Consider the following 26,025-nt stretch of genomic DNA (forward strand, 5'->3'; position numbering starts at 1 on the left):
GATACAATGGTTTCTGTATATACTGTTGTATATAATAGTAATCGAGCCGCATAAACGTAAGTGTCCATTTGTCCACCTTATATATTTTAACAAGTATTTTAGCATTTCCAAGTATCACTGTATGACAACAAGCTTTGTAGCCGTAATACTGTTTTGTCCAATATGGTCACTAAGAGAAACATCAAGTAATATTTTGAAGATATATTTCCAGTGTCTTTTCAGATATTTGGTACGAAACTTTATTCATTACCAACGGTAATGTCCAAAATTGTTATCGTCACGTTGGCATGGTGATCTAAATGTTATTTAGCACACACGTTTCTGCCAAACACGATGCAATAAATCATCTTTTCAGAATATGTATCTGATGTCAATAATGAGTGCATGAGTGAGTGAGTGAGTCTCTAAGTGGATTTCACGGCTCAATTACACACCAAAAATCGAGAATATGTTAAATTTGAAAACGTACATTAAAAACATTTTGTTACAAATCATTTATGTAAAAGCATAGTGTTAAAATTTCAGTTTGCAAAACATAGCAATATCGCAGTAAACGTAAATAAAAGTATTTCATGTTCAGATTTTATAATGGGTGTCTGTCTGTTTTACAAAGGTTAAAATAATGTCGAAAGAAACTGTAAAAACCATTAAAATGATCAAAATATGCTATGCAGCGAAGTCTACGCTATCAATTAAAGTAAGTTTGATAGTAGGTAGTTCTTGACATACACATTTAGGCTGATCTTTTTATCTTCAGAACATAGGTAACACCAATTCGGCAGCGAGAAAGAACAACTTCCTCTCTGCGATCAGATACGTTCCCTTGATTCCATTCACCTAAAGTGATTTAAATATAACGAAGTTTATTTTACAAAGCATAGGTCCCTGACGATAATTTTGATAGAGTATATGTTTTTACATTTGCTTTAAAAATCAGTATATAGAATTTCAAATTAGACTGTAGCAATGAAAGGGGTGGATTTCTTTGCTGCAATATCAGCATCCTCGTTTCTATTAATACCAACATGACTTGAAATCAAACAAATTATGACTGTTTTGTAAAAGATAGTGAGTAGTATATTTTGAATGAAAGGATTTCCAGATTTTGATTATGAATCGACTGCAAAACACATAATGCGTCAGAAAAGATAATAAACATGTCTTCTTCTTTTTTTCATTCATAATCAAGTGCTAAGCCAAAAGGTTTTGCCTCAGCTGAAGAAATATTATATTATTATTTGGCAAACGTATTTTTTACGACGGCAAAACACCCTACCTTTAAATCGTTTGTTTGAACCTTTAGTATAAGATGCCGAACATTTGAATTTCTTGGTGGAGGGGAGGCTGAGATTTTAATTAGAGCCGAGAAATTATTTTTACTTTCTATAAAGTCAGAATATTTCTTCAGAACTTGAAGACCAGAATATTTGTTTTGTAGTAAACCAAAGATTTTTTTTTCAAAACATTTTTTGTTATACTTTTGATATTCAAGAACGTACACGCACGATAAAGGTATACATTCTGTATTGAATAATTTATGGAAGCCCTGGAGGAACATTTGACCTCCATACTTCCTACTTTTAATTTTTTCTGACTTCTGCACTTCTCACGTGCGAGTTTTTCACTTTTTACTTCCAACTGCTAACTTTCGAACTTCTGACTTCAAACTTCCTGACTTCTGACTTCCGACTTGCACCTTTCCAACTTCTTACTTCCAGCTTCCTCACTTCTAAGTTTTCGACTACTGACTTCCAATTTCTTCACTTCAAACTTACGATTTGCGAACTTCTCATTTCTTACTTACAGTGTCCAAACTTCTTACTTCTATCTTATTGACTTTTGACTTCTGATTCCAACTTTCACACTTCTTACTTCCAACTTCCTCACTTCTGACCTCTAAATTACACTCCTTTAATTTCCAACTTCAAACTTCTAAGTTCTAACTTCATGATTTCTGACTTCCAATTTCTGACTTTCGATTTTCACACTTCTGACTTCAAACTTCTGCACTTCTGACTTTTAACTTCCTGACATCCGGCTTCCAACTTCAAAACTTCTGACTTTCAACTTTCCCTCATTGCGACATCTCATTTACAAATTTTAATTAAATCACTACACACCATGTTTGGTGACAATAGGTCAGTGTGAACTAAGACTATTGACCGCAAACACTATTTGATGATGTTAGCCCCACTGCTTTAACCAAATTCAATTACCATGATTTTCGTTCATAAAAGCCAATTATTGGCAGAAAACTTGTTTTTCTACTTTAGGAGCAGTGACTGATCCAAGCTGCCTTAATACAATCCCAAAGTCAGCTAGACTAAACTTAAATTTGCTACACACCAAATGATTCGTTGAAACCCCTCGAATCTTAAAAGTTATCTCTGAGACACAAAATATGTTTTGTTTTATGATAAATCTGGATGAATAAATTGCTGTTGTCTGTGACCTAACCTTTGAGGAACCGACCTAACTTTCAACATACCTTCTCATTACGCTTAACATTTGCTCAAAATTTCATTGGAATTCACTGAATTGTTTAAACATTGTTGCTGACACAAAATAAGTACGTACTCTTTTAAATCAATGTGTAAGACTAGTGCCCTTGTCTGTGACCTTGATATTTGATTTACTTACCTGACTAGTGTACACAACATAACATCATGCTGAACATTTCATTTGAATTAAACAAAATGTTTAGGAGAGACTAACTATATACCAACAGTGTGATAATATGAGCACATGAAAATGATTGAAAGTTAATGGTACATTATACTTAATTTGACTTGGGAACTTTATGAGAAGTAGGCAAGCATAGTGCAGGGTGTTTGCTGGGATACTGAACAATGTAGGAGAACAGTGCAAGGGGGAAATGCAAAGGAAGAATGAACATAAAGTCCCATATCAAAAGTGTAGTATAAGGAACTTAGAAGATTCTGAAACCATAAAAAGATAATGTAACAGCAGATGTATATTATGCAAAAAGCCTGCCCTTTATTTTACAAAGTTGAATTAGATTTGAACTTTCTATGAAATACTGAGCTAAATTTGACAGAACAAGGGCATACAGTTTAATGGCTTTGTCTGTCGAATATATATATCTATATATATCGTATATATATATCGTGTATACATAACAATCAAATTAAGACAAGGGCTTTTTAGATTCAGAACCCAAATTATTAGACAATGTTTTTTTATATGGAAACTAACCTGTAAATGTTCAGAGTACGACCCTATGTTTCCATGTAAGATGACTATTGGGATTATATTAGTTGCTAAGAGCCTGACATATTTTCCCAATTAACTTTTAATGGATACTGGTTCAGATCTATTGTGAACCAAGTTGACTATTGAGAGGATATTGGTTCAGAGCCTGACATATTTTTACCAATTAACTTTTAAAGAATACTGGTTCAGATCTATTGTCAACCAATTTGACTGTTGAGAGGATATTGGTTGAATTTGGTTCAGAGCCTGACATCTTTTTCCCAATTAACTTTTAGAGGATACTGGTTCAGATCTATTGTAAACCAAGTTGACTTAACTGAGAGGATATTGGTTGAATTTGGTCAGAGCCTGACATCTTTTTCCCAATTAACTTTAAGAGGATACTGGTTCAGATCTGTTGTAAACCAAGTTGACTATTGAGAGGATATTGGTTGAATTTGGTTCAGAGCCTATAGTAACATCTTCTTTCCAATTAACATTTAGAGGATACTGGTTCAGATCTGTTGTAAACCAAGTTGATTTAATTGAGAGGATATTGATTAAGACCTGATATGGTTTTCCCAATTAACTTTTAGAGGGTACTGGTTTAGATCTACTTAAAATCAAAACTATGTATATTGACAAGATATTGTTTCACAAGATTTAAATGTTTTTTTTTTCCAAATTAATATTTTAGATGATACTGGTTCTGATCTATTGCAAATCAAGACAACGACTATTGAAAGCATTTTGGTTTAGAGCAGGCAATGAAAATGTTTTTTTTTTCCAATTAATTTATTAAGACGATACTGGTTCATTTCTCTGGCAAATCAAAATTAATGATGCATTTTGCATCCAAGATAACCCATTAAAGCGTTTTCAGAGGAATTAGCCTAAAAACAAAACAAAAATACTCTACTTATTGGCAAACTTGAGCATATAATCAGGATATACATTACATGTAGTACACTATGCAAAATAAATGAGTTATGGCCCTTTTCTTGGTTACCACATCCAAATGTATCGCCATCAATAGCTGTTTGTGTATTAAATTGTTTGCAGTCTTCAAAGCATATAGCCACATATCATTACTTACAAATTAAGATGTTAAATCATCAAAACCACACAAATCTCTTATCTCCCCCTTTGTTAGGTGGTTTAGGCAATGAGATGAAAGGCGAAGGTCTTGAACCATAACTCAATTTTAGGGTATGTAAATGGATCTTCAGAGGATGCTGGTTCCGACCCAATCATATATTCCCAATCATCTAACAAAATAATATCAGAGAATATTTAGAAATAAGACCCAATATTATTCTCAAAGCAGACAATGATCCTTTAAGTTATGGGATACTATCTGGTTCAGACCTAGCAAATAACCATGGATTTTACAGGAAACCGGTTTCAAGCCTTACACACCATAACCACTGCTTTATCAGAAAACAAATACATCTGACGAAAATCTGGAAAAGTGTTGCATGTTGATATTAAAAAGAAACATGAAATAAAAGTCTAAAAAGCGAAACTTTAGTTAAACATTACTTTTATTTACCTAAATTTCTTCCTCGCTTTGTTTTCGTTGACTGCCTACTGAATCACTTGTGAATTGTCACGTGATTCGCACTTCGGTCAGCATAACATACACACATTCACTAGCCGTTACCTAAGTTACCTGCTACACAAGGAAAACTATTCAACCAAACTTGCGGTGCTATGTAGTGTTATGTAGTGACATGTCATGTTGAATGCGATATATTTTATTGAACATTGTTTAATTTTTCTGGCCCACAACTCAGATTGTTTTGTTACGAGTGTAACTATGTTGTCCGGTATGGAATTCCGTGTATTTACTACCAACGTGGCTAAAAACAGACGTCGATCCCAGGTAACTTCCTTTACCTCCTTTGTTTAGATGCAGAACCTTTAAGAAAATGGAGAAAAAAATCTCGACAAGTGCTAAGGAATGAAACCTAGCTAACAACTGGATTTTGAATTCTGATATTCTACGGTCTGCCCCCGATTACCGATCATTTTTTCGATCACAGGTCTTGGCAGCAACTACATTTTATTTCATTCGCGAAGAGCAACGTTTGCCGGGTGAAAAGAACGCTGTAGAATTGTTTCTCTCATATAAATATGAGCGAAATAATGGAAATATAATGGGAGATATAATGATGGAACAGACGCTTATAATAAATAAACCTACGGGACATTAATTATTGAACAAACTGGTTATAATTAAGGAATATGTGTGGAAGAAGAATGATTCCCAGACATAATGTATTTTATCAAAGCGGCACAGAGAACATAATAGAACTCACGACCCCGCGATCCGTAGATATGTGCTGTTCTAGACTTCGATGTACTCTGTGACGATTTGGTAAAAAAAAGCAATTGTTTTTAGACCACTCGTCCTCCACGTCTGAAGGATGTGGAGAAGTTGTCTTTTACTTGTGGAAAACAGATTAGTACTGGTATAGAATCCAGGAACACTGGTAAGGTCAACTGCTCGTCATCTCATAACTTTAATACTGTGGAAAACGACTGTAAACCATGCACAAACACAGAAACACACATCATTTCCGGCCTTGCCTTGTACGTCATTACAAGAAGTCAGAAATAACCATATTCAATTATTTAATAAGAAACAGAAGGATAGTCTATATATAGTTACGATAAAGAAGCACGTGGCGGAAAGAACAGATAGGATATAATGATTAAACAGATGGGATGTAATGGAGAAACAGGGGCGACGTAATGATAATACAGACGAGATGTGTGGAACAAACGGGATATAATGATAAAAACAGGCGCGATATAATGATAGAACAGACGAACTGCAATGACAGAACAGAGGAGATATCATGAAGAAACAGACGTAGGGCTATATTCATAGACCATTCTCCAACTTCACTCATTGAGTGCACTCAAATAAACTGCTTAACGGTCATGTATTTCAGGCAAAAGTACAGATTTGTAAAAGTATTTTTTTTTTTTGTGGGGGGTGGGGAGGGGGATGTTTTTTTCAATGTATTTGGTAGAAGACGACGAAAAGGCAAAAAAGTTAAGGACAGTAAATTGATGCAAACTACTTCAAAACTGATATAGAGGCAAATTAAATACAGATGTACGAAACATAGCCTAACAGGGCTCATCAGTCACTCTAAGAAACATACATCCTAGTAAATATTTATGTTTATCAAACCTAGGTATCGGAAAATTAATACTGAAAAAATATAAACATTCCCTCCAATTAAACATGTCATTAAGAAAACCGTTATTTAACAGATGAATAGACAGACGGATGAACGTATTATAAAACAAATGGACAGACGGAAAAACATACAGACAGTCAATAAGATGACAACTTCCGACTTTGCAAATATAACATTATGTACTAAATTAATGATCAACCCTTTTGCATACCTTCAATGTTATTGTAATATATACCGTTATAATCCGCTAAATCCATTGTGTACAATGAAACCAATATTTGAATTGCCCTTCCGAAAGTTAAGATTGAGTGAGATTTATGAATATGACATTAGAACTCCACTCACACTCCTGCAAGGTCTACTCAAGGCCCACTTGAGTGATACTTACCCAAGTTTGAGTCAAGTGTGAGTTTGAGTGACGACTATGAATATGGCCCAAAATATGATAAGAGAACAGACGGGATTGAGCGGACTATATATATGATAACAAATGCTAGTACTAAGCCATATATAATAGCAAAAATAGTACATAGTCTTTACGTATTACGTAAAGAGAGATAGAGTAATGTGGATTTATAAATTCGTTTAAACAGTAATTATTCACATTGAGTGCAGTCAAACGGATCATACTGTAATTCGCGTAGCAGATAAAAGTATGTGAATACAGAACAGGTTATTATATCTACACAGTTCAGGTGTATCAAAACACCGTAACAATAGCCACTAATCCTATTATATAAACATACCACATACGACTGAACTGGTATACTGCTCTTCGAATGAGTTCATTGTTACAACTGATATTTACATTACCTTTAAAAAGGAGTTATAAGGTTATAAGTCTAGCACGATGCGTTTGTTAAAATCTAACAATGCGTTCAAAAATTATTATTTACTTTACCACATTGATCTTTTTTGTTTTGTTTTGTTTTAAGAAAGTACGACAAAAATACGGTAACACACTTTGCTGGTGTATGTAGAAACAAGCCTAGATCGCTCACCTTAGTTTTACAGCTTGCTAGGACAGTTTTGACAAAGATCACAAATTACTTTGAAATAGGGCCAGTGTTTTCTGACAGGAAGATTTTAAAGTTTCAAATACATTCTGTTTGTTTACCTGTGTTGAGTTTAACGCCGTTCAGTTAATGTAACGGCGGGCAGTTAACCTAACCAGTGTTCCTGGATTCTTTACCAGTACAAACCTGTTCTCTGCAAGTAACTATCAACTTCCCCACATGAATCAGAGGTGAAGGACAAATGATTTCAGACACAATGCCTTTTATCAAATCGTCACGGAGAACATACGGCCCACCCCGCGATTTCTCCCTATTGAGCTGAGCGGGCGGGTCAGTTTCAAATACAGGTTGGTAATGCCATTGTGTGTTTGTGGGTGTGGGTTGGGGAAGGAGTGTAAGGGTGGGAAATGGGGTGAATATTGACACATACATCTAAGACACAAATCCTACAAATTGTAAACAAATAATTTCATTTAGAGTAGGGGAGCGGTGGTGTGAGGGGGTTAATGTGTGGGGTCGGGGTTGAGGAGTGTCAGGGATAATATGGACAGGTAGAATGATAAGGTGATATTAAGAGACAATTTTAAGAAACTTAAAGCAAACAAGGTGACCGCTCGTGCATGAAATAATGCACGGAGGGGCACATAAGATCTTCCAACGCACTTGAAACTGGACAGTCGCCTTGTGGCATTAACCGTAACATTCCAAGAAAGAAATAGAACCCATGACCAACTAATAGTTCTAAGATGTCTTGTTTTTGAGATAAGACGTCATACGGTCGAGATAATTTTATCTTGTGACAAGAGCGTTATAACAGTCCTAGATTGTTCAACTTTATTTTACAGCTTACATAGATATGAAACAAGTCCCGTTTACTAGCGTAATCTGAAATCGAACAAGCTATTTAGACCAGAAGATCTACTTTATTCATATAAAAATAATAAGCCCATCCGTCGTGTAGCCGACTAAAACAATTTTTTGGGGAAAACACATTCTGCCAAATTACTTTGTTTGAAATTAGACGGTTTGTCAAATTTTAACAATTGATCGCAAATTATTCTTCATGGAAACATTTTGCATAAACTGTTGATACTATATGATTTGTGAAAAGAGTTGGCCGATGGTGTCTGTGGCTTGCTTTAACATGTGTACAAATATCTGTCCAGGTGATCGATCTAGAATCATCAAGACCCTTCTGGTTTTAGAAAAAATATCTCGAGCGCATGACATCTTATCTCGAGTGAAAGACATTGTATTTCGAGAACACGACATCTTATCTCGGTGCACGACCTCTTATCTCGAGCGCACGACATATTATGTCGAGCGCGCGAAATAATTTAATCTAAAAGAATGTGTGTGACCTAAACACACCAGCATATAAAAGGACATGTAGTAGCGCATTTATAACTTATGGAAAGAGTTTGACTTTCTGCGATTGTTTAGGACCCGTGTTTATCTACATTTGAAAATTTAAAACTTAAGAATTTTACTAAGTATTGCCGCGTAAAATCATATTTGTTGATTTAATACAGGTTTTAATGAAATGTGTGTGAAGATATGATTTGCTACAGTACTTTAAAATTGTCTTACAGCTATGTTGAATTATCTACGGATTAAGAACATCCGAAAATATTAAACAAAAGCAGCCAATGAAATTTTAGTTTTGTCTTAAGTTACTAGTATTTCACATCTGGATTACTGCAATGTCATACTGTATGGTGTAGCCAACGGTGAGGCGCGTAAGATGCAACGTATTCTAATTTTGTGCGCAAAACTTGTCCTTAACAGGAGGAAATTTGACATTTCAAGTGGTAATTTCTTTCAATATAGCTGGAAAATGTTGAGAGATTATTTCACAGAAATAAGTAAATACAGTTCAAATATGTATGTAGAAATTCGATAAATTCGCAATATTTTTTTCTGTTGCCATTGACAAAAAATGGCCACCATTTCGATCAAATATTCAAATACTCATGTTTAAATCAATTTTGTAAATATTTTCACTTCTTTAAATGATTTTAGAAATCCTATCAGACCGAATAATATTACAGCAACATTGTCTTTCCCGTTTGGTGGCTGATTTCTGCGTAATTCAATCGGAAGACGCCAAAACGCAAACAGAAAAACTAGACAAATAAGATATTTTCGTGTTTTCGTGTCGAAGGGCAAAAAAAAAGAACCTCGACAAATAAGGCAGGGCGAAGTCACGACAACACAACAAATAAAGGGTGCCAACACGAAAACTCGACAGATAAATGTGTCGTGCCGACGCCTATAAACGCCAAGTTTTCTCGTAGAATGTGTCGTGTTTTCGTGCTTTCGTCCCGCCAACACATAAAAACTAAGACACAAAAACTCGACAAATAAGGTGGGAATTATTCCGAATGGATTGAAACTTCACACACTGATTCACTTTCAAATTGATTTATAAACTAACTTACACAGGTTCCATAACTTTATTTTGCTTTTAAACAAAATTATGCCCGTTTTTCGACGTAGCAATTTTGTTTTAAAGACACTGGCCTCCAGATCGTTCGACAACGAAAAAGAGAGAAAAAATTTCTTAAGTATCAGGAAATTAATGCTATATTTCTTAAAAAAAAACATTGAAACTTAATTAGATATAGATTTCAGTCTTAATATATATATATAAATATGTTATAGAGACACATGAGAATTAGTTATTAGAAGAAATATTGAAATATTGAAAATTAAAAAAGGGTTTGTAACGCTTTTACTCTAGGTGAACTGCATCTTTATTATATACATATATAAATTCTATAAAAAATCGGCTTGTATTTGACAAGTAACTATGAACAGACAGAAAAAATTTCGTATTGTACCTTTTGTATTGTATGTTGCACACAGTTCAATAAATAGCACACATAAAAACTGCACTAAAGTTCAATTTTAACATCGATAAACATTGAAGTTTTCGTTCAATAACAAAACAACAAACAATAAAGTGGAAATATATAAAAAGGGTCATTATAACAGTAGCTTGCGCGCCCGGCAAAAATCCACTCGAGCCGAATACAGCATCCCATATCGAGCTACTATTATAATAACCATTCTATATCTAACGACGTTAGATGCATATTCCTCTGTTGTGTATTAGTAAAGACAGCTGCCGCTGCGGCCCGGGTCCTATTTTCGACTCGGGCATCTTTTTTTTTTATCTCGATTTAGCATTTTTAAGATAGTTTAGACGTAAAAAAGAAAGATCATTTCAGCCAAATCTGGAGGTCAGTGCCTTTTGGTTTTTTTGTAAGTAAACTGGTACCTCAGAACCCACTTAATATGAGAATGGATCGAAGCTTCACACGCTTGTTCACTGTGGTGATCTGACATGCAGTGGGAAGGTCAGTTTAGAAGTAAACACCAGACTGAATATTTTGACATTAGTATATCCCTATTTAAAATGATTTAATTCAGTACACTTACGCGCAATAATTATTAAAACTATCGACAAATGTATTTGACAACATTTGGCGTGTATTGGGGGAGAATATAAATCTTATTTCGGACCTTTATAGTGGCTTTAATGCCATGAAACGTAAACGTAATTACGACGAACGTTTCAACACAACTTATTATTCAAGAAATGCAAGAATTGATCCGAAGTTGGTTGGTGTTGCGCAGTCAAATATACCAACAGGGTCGGGACACATACGATATCGTCTATGGTCATAATAGAAATACCCACATTCAAGTCAACATACTGATGGCGGAGAGGTCAAAGGCGGTGGTTTAGAATGCTGCAATATTTTCCTCAGGGCCGCGGGTTTGTTCCTCGCTGTTGGCAGTCTCTTTTTTTTCCAAACACACAATGTTTATCGAGAGATTATGTTATTAAAAGGAAAGTATTTATCACTGCATAGAGAACTTTAATCCGTGAGGATGCCACAAGGCTAAAAGACGTAACTACAAATCATTACGTCTCTCAAATGTTGTGGCGGAGACATATTGATTTAGTGTTGTCTGTTTGCCTGTCTGTCTGTCACAAAGTTTGTCCATGTAACTCCTCCATCACCACTGGACGGATTTACACCTAACATTGCCAAGCCTAGTAGCGCATATTGTCAGCATTTTCAAGTTTAATGATTTCAGCAGACTTACGGCCCTTGATTCATGATTTTGGCCACTTCTCTTATTATCATTTGGCAGATTTCCACCAAACCTTACAAGAGTAATCAGTGCCAAGCCTCATGATGCGTATTGTCTGCATGTTTCGGTTTTATGATTTTCAGCAGAGTTATGGCCCTTGATTAATCAACTTTGATGATTTTTGGCCACAACTCTAGCAGTCCGAAAATTTTAGTGAATTAAACTTCATTAAAAGTTAAAACCACCTGAAACTTGGCATAAAATCTGGACACGACATATTTAAACACTGAACTTCTCTTTAATCTGAGATATACATAGCATCTTTATTTGTTTCACGCAAAAGTTAGATCTATTTACCTGTCCGATACCACAAATGTCATTTTCGACTAGCTGATGGATATCAGAAGCATGTTGCGTCGATCATATTTGTGAAAAAAAAAAAACTTTTGAAGTCTGAAAGAACAAAGTTGCAGAATCGGTTCGGTGGAATCTTTTTTAGCAAAGGTAAAGAAATATGCAACAATCCTCACCCCTCCTCCACCCCCTTGTACTGGCCCAAGCAATACTTATTTACAAGGTAGCATGGTCCAAGTGGACAGGCAATGATTACAGCACTAAGTTCTAGCACAGGGCGACTTTTTAAAAAGCAACCTCACCATACTTAATAAATGATGTTTTGAAGGTAATATATGATTCTCTGGAAGCACAGAGCGCAACCAAGTTTAGTACATATAATTATAGCAGATTCGGTTAGATTGTATATTATTATGTTAGTGGGAACTCAGGAAACACTAACTTTCCCATGTACCCTAACACCGTCTGAAGCGGAACTAATAATAATTAATTAGTTACTTATAATAATTATTTCAATGGAGTCCATGATTGCTAAAATGACAATAACTTTCACACTAATGTTGTGTAGTATCTGAAGCTTGAACCAAAGTCACATTTGCATAAAAACACGCCTGATTTATTTTGTATTTTTTTCCTTTGATAATGAAGTTAACGTGTTTTCTGTTAAACATTCGTGTATGCAAATGGAGAAAGATAACGACTTTAAGTCATACGTACATGTAGTTGACAGGTAAACTTCAGGCATTGTGCCTATCATATTGTCTAAGCGCTCTTATCTCTTTGTGGCAAACTAGATAAGAAATTTAATGCGCATATCATTGTTTGCTGACCAGTGCGAAGCAAAGTTACCATATTTCATCATTGAACTAATTCTTGAGACATTTTCTTGAGATGCGTCTACGTACCAGTAAGTTACTTTATCCAGATTTACATGTATGTTTTCAAATCAGACACTGTGTTATTTCGTTTCGAATAAAACGTATTCATGTAAATGTTCATTAAAGACAATCGAGTAGTTTATATGTTTTGTATGTTTTCTGTTATTGTTGACGTTTCAGTCGTTATCTAGCTTTTTCCAAAGGCTGTTATATGTGTTAACTATTATAAAAGCGGAAATGTTTAATGAAAAACACTTTATAGTTGTTTTGATGAAGAAAACACAACTACCTTACAATTTTGCTTAACAATCACTTCATTGTTTCTATTCTTTTGTACGTACATTTATACATTTTTGTTTCTTTTCCAGGGATAGTTATACAAATCATAGTGTTATGCTGTGGAATAAGTCAAGGTTTGTTTACAACTTGTTATGCTATAGTTGTGCAGAAACAATTCGCTACAAAGCAGTAACACACAGGCCTATTCCAAACTGACATTGCGCATTGGCGTTTTAGATAAAGTGTTTTAACGTTATTAATACACAAAAAGAGGGTATACGTCCGCGGAATAATTTCACGATTTTTCTATACGTTGATTTGATTCTAATATGCCCTTTTAAAAGAGTAGTAAAAATATAGTAGCGCTCTTTCTTGGTCGCAACAAAGACATTGACGTCATTGCACGTTAACGTGACGTCATTTAAGTGTAGCGTGTTTTAACAGAAACAAGCATATTAGAGAAGATATAAATCACACTGTTCCAATGCATTAATACACAAATACCATAGTTTTACTGTAATATAGATATAAATTGCTCTACTTTGTGTGTTGTCCAGTTGAAATGGAGGTAAAGCACCTTGTGCTTTTTATTAAACAATACATTTTCTGAGAAATGCGAAAGATTGTTTTTGTCTTTGTGTGTGGTGGAATACGAAGTTATCTTTTAGCTAATAATATGTTTATTACAGGTGCTAGCGGACTGCTATGCTATTCGTGTAGTAACATAAACTCGAGTGAGGATTGCATGAATGTCATTGAATGTACTGGAAGAGAGGTTTGTTTGTGTTTTTTTTATTTTGCCCGTCTTCGATGAGGTAAACTTTCTTTTTATTCTCTCATTGGTAAATAAGCAAACTAAAACTGATGCTTAACTTTGCATGAAAATATATCATGCAACTACAGACGTCTCTATAAGATGTAATCAGTATAATTATATATTTTATACATGTACAATGTTATGGCAACTTGAGTATTTAACTTCTAATTTTCAGACGTCGAAAGCTTAGTTACAGAGTTTGTTTCTTTTCACTTTGGACCCCAATTTCGGTTTGAACTACAAGTGAGGAAATGGGATGAAATAACATTAAATATATTTCGGCGAACCACAAAAGGCACTCTCGCGAGTTTCAAGGATTTTTCAGCATTCGTCTGGTTTTCTAGTGCGGTAGATTTTTATTTTCTCTATGGCAACTCACAGTTGTTTATTTCTGGTCGCCAGAACAACTGTGCGTTGCCGTAGAGAAAATATATGCCCTCTTACATCTGTTCAAGCTTTTGGTGGTGGATTGAAACCCTAGGTGCACATCCACGCATTGTTTTAGGATATGGCGGGTTTGTGAGTAGATAAACAGAGGGCCATATCTTGACCCCTCATATTGCTCACATGTTCAAAACGTAAAGAATAAGATCGTGTTGGTCCTATAATTATATTATATTTGTGTAAAACTTTCACAATTACCAGAAGAACATGCTTTAGAATTTCTAATTCAGGAGTGTTTCACGAGGGCAGATGCATTTATAAATGGCAGTGTCCAGTATACTGTAGGATGTACATACGACATGGTAAGTTTTGCTGATATAGTTGAACATTTCTGACCCGCTTTGCAACATTTCTGACTCGGAGCTTTTTCTTAAAATCGGCTTACCACAGACACGTTTGTGTGAGTTTCTAGAATTTACGGCTAAACAGACATGAAGACGTATAACACAAGCATTTAAAAGACCAACATGCATTATAGTAATACGCTTGTATTAAGAGGAGTACACTACGGTGTTTAATAACGGCATGTTGTTAAACGTATTATTAACAATGTACATGTATATAGCACTGCATTTGACTTACAGGTGCCGACTGTGGTAAAAGGAAAGACATTTTGTTCCCAAGTGTGTGGTGAAAACTTGTGTAATCTAGACAAATGTCAGCTTCCAGGTATCTATGGTATCTGTTCTTACTTGATTTCTGTAAGCCAAAAAATACATTAGTGCGCAGGATGTCTCTAAACAAGTATGAAGAACTTTGAATTTGACACTAGAGATACTGAACAGCAACATTTTAAATTCTAATAACAAAATGTATCAATATTACTGTTAACGTTTAAGTATGTAAGTAAAATATTTGCCTTTGTTTCTATAATACTTGTTCGGAACTGGCATGTTCCTTTTTGTTGGATCACGCCCACACAGTTTACGTCATATAGCGACTTCTCCAGCTTTAGACGGTAGAGGAAGACCACAAGGTGCCCCTTCGGGCACGGACGGGAACCTAAGTAGAACCACCTACTTTCCGTAAACCAACCAGCTTCCTCACAAGGAAAATTCTACAATCCAAGCGAGATTTCAAACCCGTGAAGTTAGGGGCAAGTGATTCGTAGTTAGCAACCATAACTTCCATTCCACGGATGTCAAAATGAGTAGAATATGAATATTTATTAAATAAACAATAGGTTTGTTTACAAATATCTAGTTTTCATTTTTATTCAGATAATGACTTTGGATTAATTTTTTATCATCAAGGAATGTAAATTTTAAAATGTTTCCTTCGACGGTATGCACTGATACATTCACTGATACGTAACTATATACTGATTATTATGCCATTCATAGTAAGTCAAGGCATATGAAGTTTTCTTATGTTCGTTGAACTATGAAAAATAAAATAAAAATTAATTGAAAGAAAGAAACGAAAACCATACTGCAGCGCTTTATCAGTTTTTGGGTGTAAACATATTTAAACAACGCATGACTTGAAAAAAATGAAATTAATTCAGGCATTTGCTTTATAAAATCTCTTTACACCGCGGCAGATAAATACATCATGGAACTGAACTTTTTAAAAAGAAAATAATATAAGGCTATGCCAAAGAAATACAAAATCTGCCTTCAAGAAAGTGAAAATGAACCAGGCAGTTTTTCTGTGGATAATTTACGTATAGTGGGCTTACATTTCAGTATCTCCGAGATGCAATATAACGCGACCACCGAGATGCCTATCCTGTGATTTGATAAGTGACCCAAGTCAATGCAGGAATCTTAAACAATGCAAAGAAGACGAGGTATCGTATTGAACAATGTGTTGTGTTTAGTTAAGTTTAACTAGCAAGTAATACTTTTTATTTTCTTGGATTTTAAGTCGACGCGAACAGTTTAGCAAGCTCATGTCACCAAGATAGACGTTCGTCATTATAAAAATTGTCTCCTTGCAGTATTGTGTGTTAAAGTTTTCAGCTGAAACGTTTCATAAATTTCAAACCTCAGGGTACAGTACTACTTCAGGAAGAAACTGGGCTGTAAATTAATAAAAATAATCTTGTTTTACAGATGTGCTTCGTGCGAAAAGTTACCATCTATGGAAATGCACGATACCGCTTGGGATGTATGAATAATAAGGTATCTGTGACAATTTGATAATTTAACAAAAATACCACGTATTTTTTCACTAATATGTTTATTAATCGTTTCATTTCATATGCTCAACGATTCTGTCTATAGTCTAGGTATCTGAACTTGCATATAGAAAGAATTGCATCAAGCTTTCATTTACAATTTCATGCTGATACTTTTATCGGTCGAAGGCTTCTATCATTTAGTTTACATAACAACTCTCTCAAATATTGTTGCAATGCACCATTTAGAATATATCTTATTCAATATGGAAATATATATATTACTGTCACATGGTTCAAACGCTCCCTATCTATCGAGTTACATTCGACCAAAACACTGCCTGGAGAGGCATTATTATGTGGTCTTCATCTACCGCCAAACCTGTCGCTATATGACCAAGAGTCTGTCGGTTTCGGTTTCAATACTGTTCTCTGTCTAAATATGCATTTATTTTACAAACGTACCACTGGTAACACAGGATAGTGGAATAAGCTACAAGTTTGAATTCAAATCTCTTTCCAGATACACTGACTACCTAAAATTTGTTGATTTTTATGGTCTTACATTTTTCTATCCAATAAAGCACTGTTTGGGAGTATCGACCGACCATCATGTATCGTCAGCAATTGTTGGAAAGCGTTCTGATCCGCCAGATGCATGTTCCTTGTGTTGTTCAAAAGATCATTGTAACACGAAAGTTTGCGGCCAACAGCAAATTTCATGTAAGTGTTATACGAATAAAAACCTTCCTAGACGGATGAATATAGTATCAATATCTGCTATAAATATTTGATGTACGAAAAAAAAATTATGCTTGGAATAGTTTCTTTTATTTTTACCTTCAAAACATTGCAAACAAATGCTAACAATTATAGTTGTATTCTATCGATTTTAAAAATCACATGAACAAATTAGCAAATTACTCTATGGATATAAGTTTCCATTTAATTATCACTTTCAATTCAATTTACATATAAGTGTTTATACTACCGATTCGCTGATACTGAAAGAATGTAGAATTTTGTTATGACAAGGATTTTAATGTTCCCGGAATTGTTGTTTTAGCGGCAAAAATATTGCCACTTTACTTTAGGAAATGATAATGGCTGTGTGGTCAAAACCATTAACCTTGTTTTATCATTACAAGTTGTAAGATTTTTGTGTATTACATCATGTATTACATTGCAGTATCTATGTCAGATGATCGCACATACAATCTACAACTCCTTGATGATCACCAAACATGCTTCGATTTCAATCCGACGGCATGTGCTGCCTTTGGCAACCTTGATCCTGAAGCCTGTAAAGTCATGGCTGATATTGACAGTCTTTGTCCTGAGTCGTGCGGAATGTGTGGTAAGTAATAAAGAGTTGACGTTTTGTTGTTCAAAGAGAATAACCTTTTTATCGGAGTCGACCCCTTCTCTTTCTAATTTGTATCAGGGCGCCGAGCGTAACTGATTCTTATTTAGATAATCCCGCCTCCTAGTACTTTGGAAATACCATGGTGTTTGGTACAATATATATTGGAAGAACTTTAATTGATTTAATCAAATTGCAGGTAATTTTTGAAGCAGATGATGAATGAGTGTCTCGTAAAGAAGTTGCTTAATTAAATTATTTTGATTTTTAGGCCCATGAGATGGATTATATAGTTAAAGGTGAACGAAATGTCAACATCTTTATATTTAATCCCAGGATTTTTTCAACAGTTTTATAATCTTGATAAAAAAAGTTTTATTATAACACTGGATTACTAAATTTATTCATTTATCGTTTGATTTGGTTTTAGTTTTCTGACATTACGTATTTAACAGTTTAATTAGTTGTTTGTTTATCGTATTATGTTAATGTTATGATTCATGATTAATGCGATGTAGCATTATTCTATAAAGTGTACTGGGATAGATGTCCATTTTAAAGACAAAGTTTAGTGCCCCGCCGTCCTTATCTGCAAGACTTAGTTTATATAATTAGTTATTGTAAAAAGCTATGCATTTTCGTGTTTTTGACAAAATATTCTACAGCTGACGAACAGGCATGGGTTCCACCCTGAAGAGAATAGTAAAAAAAACAGCTGTGTGAAGTTGGCTAAACAAACGACATACGACATTCAAAAACACTGTTGTGCATTTCATTATGAATAATAGGTATTTGGTCTGTAACTCAAATAAGACGCAAACAGAAAAAAAACACCTCTGCTAGCATTTACTTGCTTGTAATAAATTAGAATAATAAAAAAAAACTGATAAAATTAATAAAGGTAATGATGTACATGTGCATTCAGTGTCATTCAGTACTTTATCATTTCCGACTGCTAAATTAAATGTGAACTCTAACTGACAAGGTAACAGTATTTGGAAAAATCTGCTGTTCCCTTTTATTTTCTATGTGAAGGCGGGGCTTTAACCAGGATAAAATACAGTTTGTCTGGTGTAGAATAAGAAAAAAATTAACTATTTCAGTGAAGCCACGATACAATTTGTCATTCTCTGTATAACATGTATGCAGTTAACCTTAAAATCAACGTCAGCATTTTAAATAATCTAATTCTTACAAAGCGAATTAAAAAGTCATAGGAACATTTTGTATGTCTTGTCTATTTACTTTCACAGGACATTATGGATGGGCACAGTGGGAAGAATGGTCTACGTGCTCCCTGACGTGCGGTTCTGGAATATCAGCCAGAAACAGAGTTTGTGTACATCAGATCGATGTTACAATAAACAAGACATGTCCCGGACCTACGAACGAAACTAAAACTTGTAATGTTGAGCCTTGCGCAGGTAGATTTTTTCTACAAAACCACGAATAATCTTTGGTTGACAGTCTGATTTTGTACCACAAATGAAAATTTAATATTAACACAAGTTGTTTTCATACATTTGTCGTTAAAAAAAAAGATTTTTGAGAAAGTGACAACATCACGATAGTAACAAACAACAATTAATTAATAAAAATGGAAAAATATATTGAATAAATAATTCATAATAATTGTGACCTTAACCTTATATTGCAATAATGGCAATAATAAAAATAACAAAAGCTGCAATAACAAAAATGATAAACAGATAAGGGATAAACATTTTAAGCTTAGTTCCTTCTTACAGATAGATACTAAAATTAAGCTTCAGGGGAATGCTGACAGTTTTACTGACAATTCTCAAAACTTTTAAATGTTTTCAGATTGGGTTATTTTGAGTGTACAGAGAAACAAACTAATTTACTTCATTTGTTTGTTTTTTTTTTTCAAATTTTCAAACGAATTATTTGAAATGGGATAAATTCCAATAAACATGGTAAACAATACCTGAAATATTCCAGTTTCAGTCTCCCTCAAAGAGGAATACTTAAGGAGATGTTGTTTTATTTTTTCTTCAAATATGGAAAAATCATCCGGTTTGAGATCCTTTATCATACTTAGGTCAATAAGTTCAATAGAAATGTATTTTTATCTTAAACATAAAAGGAGAGACATAGATAATGAGTTAATTGATACTCGATAAAAATGTTTAGTTTCGCGCAAGTATGTGAAAAGCCTCAGTTTAATTGCAACCGTTAATGTATTAAGATGTAGTAGTGCAGGTAGTCAATAATCAACGTTTAATATGGCGATAAATGAGATTGTTTAAAATATGTCTGTGTTAACAAATTCATAGCACATTTCTTTTTGTTGAGTTATTTGTTATCCACTGTTTGAATTTCAGTCCATGGTCAGTGGTCTGATTGGGGGGAATGGAGTAACTGCACAGTTACTTGTGAAAACGGAACAAAATCACGTCAGAGAGACTGTGACAATCCTTTGCCCCAGTTTGGTGGTATGAATTGCACGGGTGATAGCTTAGACATTGAGGAATGTTCAGAACAACCTTGTCCAGGTATCAGCTTTGCTTTACGTAATCTTAACGAAGTAGTATAAATATCCTTCACAGATAACCATAACAATTCTTGAAATGGAGTTCTGTTTTGCAAACACACCACGAGTTATAACTGAGAGAAAGCCTTCAGTCGTTTATTGACAAAATAACCAATGCATCCTTTACGGGAATAAAGTTCTCGACAAGCAGGTATTACTATTAGTTATGTTACTTGGAATGAATAATAAATGATGATTTACTATGACGGCTGAGGCATGAATTGTGTTCAAAACAAGTGAGAAGAAGAAAAACAAGTGAATGGTGATCAATACCAGACATGCAATTAAGCATGATATGTAACTTTAAACTGTCCAAGTGTTTGTATTGGTCAGCCTTGTAAACATTTTTCTTCAACAGAAGAGACATTCATTATAACGCTATTTTATAACTTCAAAGGATAGTTGTCTAAATAAAATATTAAAGTAGCATACATATTACAGTCGATGGCGGTTGGTGCTGGTCATCAACAACGAAATGTACTGAGACCTATAGCAGCTATTATCGAGAATATCGTTACTCGTCTGCAGGGAGTACATACAAACAAACATCATGTAGCTGCCCAGCCCCTGAATATGGTGGAAAACAATGCAGTTAGATTATAAAGCACTGCTTACCCAACACTTTAGCATGACCACTTTGCGGATTCATGATTTTGTAAAGATATATCATTTCCTAATAAATTGTCCCATTTCCTGTTGACATTACATTAAAAAAAAAACCAACAAACTTTTCTTGAACGTTTTCCTTTAAAAAAAACAACAAGAAATGAAACACCCTATATTTCTGTTTAACGCGACGACCTACTGGGTGGTTATTGGTTTAAGTCAGTTACAAGTATATATAAAGTTTTCTCGTTACTATAATACTTATAGTTAACGGTGGTTGGTGTTCCACAACCGGAATGACATGCAGCTACAATGGTCGGTACAATCTAGAGAGTAGATCTACTCGAATACGTTCAACCTGTGCATGTCCAACTCCTCAGTACGGCGGCGAACAGTGCAAACAATGAATTTGTCATTTTATGATATATTCCTCAACGTGCATTCGATTAGCTAAGTGTATGTAATAAATATAGGCATGACCTTCATTGTCATTTCGTGAAATCAACCATACAAAATATGTTTAAGTGATAAAAACATCTCAGATATTTCCCTAGTTCCACATCAAGTTAAGATATATGCAATATCTTTGCAGAGAAAGTGGCAGAACATTAGGTTGTGTAATTACAGTAGACAAATTCTCAACAAGCTGAAAAGAGACGACACTTCTAAATGTTGGTACAATGATTTTTTTAATTAATTTTTTTAATTTATATATATCACGGCAGCATCGCTGTCCGCCCTATAATCTGTATACCAGAATACAGATGAACCGATTTTGTTCATATATAATGCCTTCCAAAGTAAGTAATTAATTTCTGAACTTGTAGGTTTAAAGACTTACTTCATTTTGTGAAATTATTTTGTCTGCCTAGAAACTAAAGCGGTGTTCACAAGCACATGATTTGCATCTCGCGCAAAGTTTGTGTAGGGTGTTGAACCTGGCGGAAACCACAATAATTTTGCATCTACGTGAAAACCGAACGTAACATGTTATCAATTTATTGTTTATGTTTCTTTAATTAAAAACAAGAACTATTTTTACAAACCATATTATGCGCAATTTGAAGAATGGAAAGATGTAGCAATCTCAAGATGTTCGTTTTAGTTTTAAACTTATTTTATTCCTTTATCTTTTTGACAACGTCCCGCCCGCTTTGCTCACTAGGGAGAGCACAGATCTACGGACCACGGGGTCGCGAGTTCGATACCCGGGCGGGGCGTATGTTCTCCGTGACGATTTGATAAAAGACATCGTGTCTGACATCTTTCGTCCTTCTGATTCATGTGGGGAAGTTGGCAGTTACAGGAGAACAGATTTGTACTGGTACAGAATCCAGGAGCACCGGTAAGAGAAAGGCAAAAGGGTTGGACCACAAGTTTATCTAAACATCAGTATTTAGGTCCGTCCCCGAAGGTATATTCAAAGGAAAATTGATGTTATTGAATGCATTTTATTCTCATGAAAAAAATGACAAATTAAACTTGGAATGAACATTTACAAAGATTAGCGATGTGAGAGGGAAGAATCTCGGAAATTAAATAAAAATGAGCTTATTATAATAAGATTTTAGCCTATGTACGAACTGTAAGGGACATTTTGTTAGTAAAATACAAATAATTAACAAACTAAATGAAAATGCATATGACTATAGATATTGCCCTCTGTTCACGAATGTTTGAATTTATTGCTGTTTTTATGAAATTTCATGGTAGCTTGTTTCCATTAAATCAAATTTAGTGAATTTCGCGTAACAAAAGATGTTTGTAAAACACAGATGACTCTATCATTTGTAGCGTATAATGGTAGAAATAGTATTTTTTAGAAAAATAGTTCATTATATGAACTTTGAAAAATGACGTATGTAACTATTTAAGAAAAAATAATCCATAGATTTCACTTTACAGCTGTAAAATGACTGTAAAACAGTTCGAATTATGCAAATTAGATAATTTAAAAACAGTAAAAAGGTACGGTTGTGAAATTGAAAACGTTACAGCTGTAAACTTGAAAAAGTTGTAAAAATAAATCTTTGTATATGCTACTGACCATTCCGTGCCCCTATTTTCAACTTTCTTTTATCCATTATATATATATATGATATTGTCATGCATGTTGGCGGTGTTTCGACCCTTTACCTCCCCTTGTATGCCCCTACCCACCATCTTTTATGCCCCCCTACTTTTTACTTCTCCTTCCCCCCTCCCGACCAATTTTACCCCAAGTACATTTTAATATATTTCATATAATTAAAATGTACTTATTGATTGCTATTGGATGCAACGCGTCTACTGTAGTTTCTATCGCTGGTTTGCCTACTTTGCGATGTGTGGTTCTGACTGTGTGTCCCCCACATAATGCTTCGAAATAGTCATCTCTTACCCTTTTCTCTAATTTTCAAAGGTTTTGCAGCTGTAACCTTAGTCTGTATAGTTTAGCACTTGTAACTTTCAACTGTACTTCGTGTCAAATTTTACTGACAGGCCTTTTACACACGTAATTTTTAAAATACAAGGTTTTACAGACATGTAACATATGTAAATCAACTCCTAATGTCATACATGAATAACATGCTAGTAACATGAAGGTATGTGCGGATCGTTTGGGATAAACAAAAACATCAGTATTTAAAAGTGTCAAAGACAGGAAGCTGATATATTTTTGTGTGTCTGAAAATAGAAAAAGTGGAAAACCACAGGTCGCCTAACACGACATAAACGAAAATGTTGCAGGCTCGGTTTGATGGAGCCAGTTCATGAACGGTAGTGGAAATGCAAGCTACTGTCCACGCCCCTAGCCCCGGTATGAGCAGAACTCAACATTTACACATGTTAAAAGTAACAGAATATACTTTAGAGACACCCGAAGTCATGGATGAAGGTATAAATAATTCAGCATTCCATACTTAGGTATTAATTGGATATTCGATCATATCAAAATGACTTTTGAAAAATATTTCTGCACATATCAGAGCATATTTTGAAATCCAAATCTATTTCATATCAAAAGCTGCTAATTCTGACTCGTATTGTATTCACAACTTATATCTTGCTAACTCTTGTCATTTAATGGCAGAAGGAACCAAAATTTCATATAAGAAACATTTAACAAGGTTGCTACATATTATATTATAATTAAACTTGAAGTTCAATCAAAATAAACCGAAAAAATATAGGAGATGAAAACAATTCCCAGTATGCTGGTTTCAGGAACTTTAAAACTATTTTTGGAATGTATTTTAAGATTCAATCTGGTTACTGACTAGCATTTTGTTTTTATATTTTTTATACGTATTACTATCTCAGCTGAATATCATATAGTTTTTTCAATAATTTGATTGAAAAATCAAAAGGCTAAAATGCACCCTTCGTCCTGCGTCAACAGTTTAACTTAAACATCTTCTTCTCTGAAACCACTAATCGGAGGTACACAAATTTTGTCAGTATCATCAAGGCAGATTCAGTTTGTTCAAATGATTAACCTGGGCCCATTTTAGGGGCTGCTAGAGCTTAAAGTAGAAAAAAACACTTAAACGACGTCTTTTCACCAATCGCTCCATGGACCTTCAACAAACTTGGTCTGTAGCAAAATTATCAGGTCCTGTCAAACATGTGTTTAATGGAGGCACTTGGCCCTTTTTAGGTGCTGGTAGAGCTAAACATAGAAATACCTTTAAACGAGTTCTCCTCATGAACCAGTGAATGAATGTTCATCAAAACAGATGGTCAGTAGCATCATTGATGAAGCTTCATCAAACTTGGTCTGTAGGATTGTTATAAGGTTTTCTCCCAATTTTGTTTAAATGGGGACACTTGGCTCTTTTAGGGGCAAAAAGGGCTTAACATGAAAATACCTTTAAACAATTTCTACTCATGAACCGATTGATGGATTTTCATTAAACGTGGTCTGAAGCTTTATTATAAGGTCCTTAACAATTGTGTTCAAATGGAGGCACTTTGCCCCTTTTAAAAGGCCACAAGAGTTGAAAATAGAAATACATTTTAACGACTTCGTTTCATGAACAAGTTGGTGGATCTTCATCAACATTGGCAAGTAACATCTTTGTACGGTACTTTCCAATTTTTGTTCGAAATGGGACAACTGACCCCTTTTAGGGACCACTAGAGCTAGAAATAGAAATACTTCTTAACGACTTCTTCCCACGAATTGCTTGATGGATCTTCATCAAACTTGGTCTGTAGCATTGTTATAAGGTAATCTCCCAGTTTTGTTCATATAGAGACACTTTGCCCCTTTAAGTGGCCACAAGGGCTAAGCATGAAAATATTTTTAAACAGTAAACCATTTCTTCTCATGAGCCGCTTGATTGATATCTGTAGCATCATTTTAAGGTCCTCTCCTATTTCTGTTTCAAATTGAAGCACTTGGCCTCTTTAAGGGTGCACTAGAGGTAATAAAAGAAATACATTTAAACGATTTCTTCTCATGAGCCGCTTGATGGATCTTCAGCATACTTGGTCTGTAGGATCACCATTAGGTTCTTTCCGAAATTTGTTCAAACGGAGGCACTTGGCCGATTTTAGGGGTCTCTAGAGCTTGAAATACAGAATAACTTGAAGCGATTTCTTCTCATAAACCAATGGATGGATCTTCATCAAACTTGATCGCTGAACCAATTTAAGATCCTCTCCAGATTCATTCAAATAGAGACACTGGGCCCCTTCTAAGGGCCACTAGAGCTAAAGATATAAATACCTTTAAACGACTTCTCTTCGTGAAGTGCTAGATGGATCTTCATAAAATTTTGTCGGTAGCATCACTATAGGCTCTTATGCCATTGAAATGTATTTAACTTTTGTAACTTTGTCCCTTTTAGGGGACACCAGAGCTAGGAATAGAATATCATCTAAACAACTACTTATTGTTACGGTCGCTTACGCATAGCTCGTAAGTTTAAAGCCAATCTCAGGGGGTCGACTCTTTGGCTCAATGTTTAGAGCATTGGACTTCCACCCACGCGATCCGGGTTCGAATCCTGCCACAGGTACTTGGGATATTTCGTCAAATGATTCTATCCTCTTTAATTTCTGTCACGCGC

At 34.7% G+C, this 26,025-nt stretch overlaps 1 protein-coding gene across 2 annotated transcripts; it reads left to right on the plus strand.

Annotated features, from left to right (window-relative positions):
* Positions 1-12,661: 12,661 nt before the first annotated feature.
* Positions 12,662-21,440, plus strand: LOC123539196 (SCO-spondin-like). 2 transcript variants are annotated; one of them, XM_045323712.2, is made up of 12 exons: positions 12,662-12,812; positions 13,152-13,196; positions 13,752-13,837; positions 14,554-14,625; positions 14,908-14,992; positions 16,012-16,115; positions 16,381-16,449; positions 17,030-17,168; positions 17,635-17,802; positions 19,062-19,232; positions 20,154-20,324; positions 21,236-21,440. In XM_045323712.2, exons 1-12 carry the CDS (start codon positions 12,797-12,799, stop codon positions 21,373-21,375), a joined length of 1,266 nt encoding a protein of 421 aa, XP_045179647.1. In that variant the 5' UTR covers positions 12,662-12,796; the 3' UTR covers positions 21,376-21,440. The 2 variants fall into 2 exon arrangements, with proteins under 2 accessions (XP_045179647.1, XP_045179646.1); XM_045323711.2 differs by lacking the exon at positions 21,236-21,440 and adding an exon at positions 20,804-21,083.
* Positions 21,441-26,025: the final 4,585 nt, after the last annotated feature.

This window comes from Mercenaria mercenaria, chromosome 18 (assembly GCF_021730395.1).
Source record: "Mercenaria mercenaria strain notata chromosome 18, MADL_Memer_1, whole genome shotgun sequence".
NCBI lineage: Eukaryota > Metazoa > Mollusca > Bivalvia > Venerida > Veneridae > Mercenaria > Mercenaria mercenaria.

Coding starts and splice junctions, on each gene's coding strand:
- LOC123539196 (XM_045323711.2), top strand. Junction 14,993..16,011: donor AGACAAATGTCAGCTTCCAG/GTATCTATGGTA, acceptor CTTACATTTCAG/TATCTCCGAGATGCAATATA. Junction 19,233..20,153: donor TAATGTTGAGCCTTGCGCAG/GTAGATTTTTTC, acceptor TTTGAATTTCAG/TCCATGGTCAGTGGTCTGAT.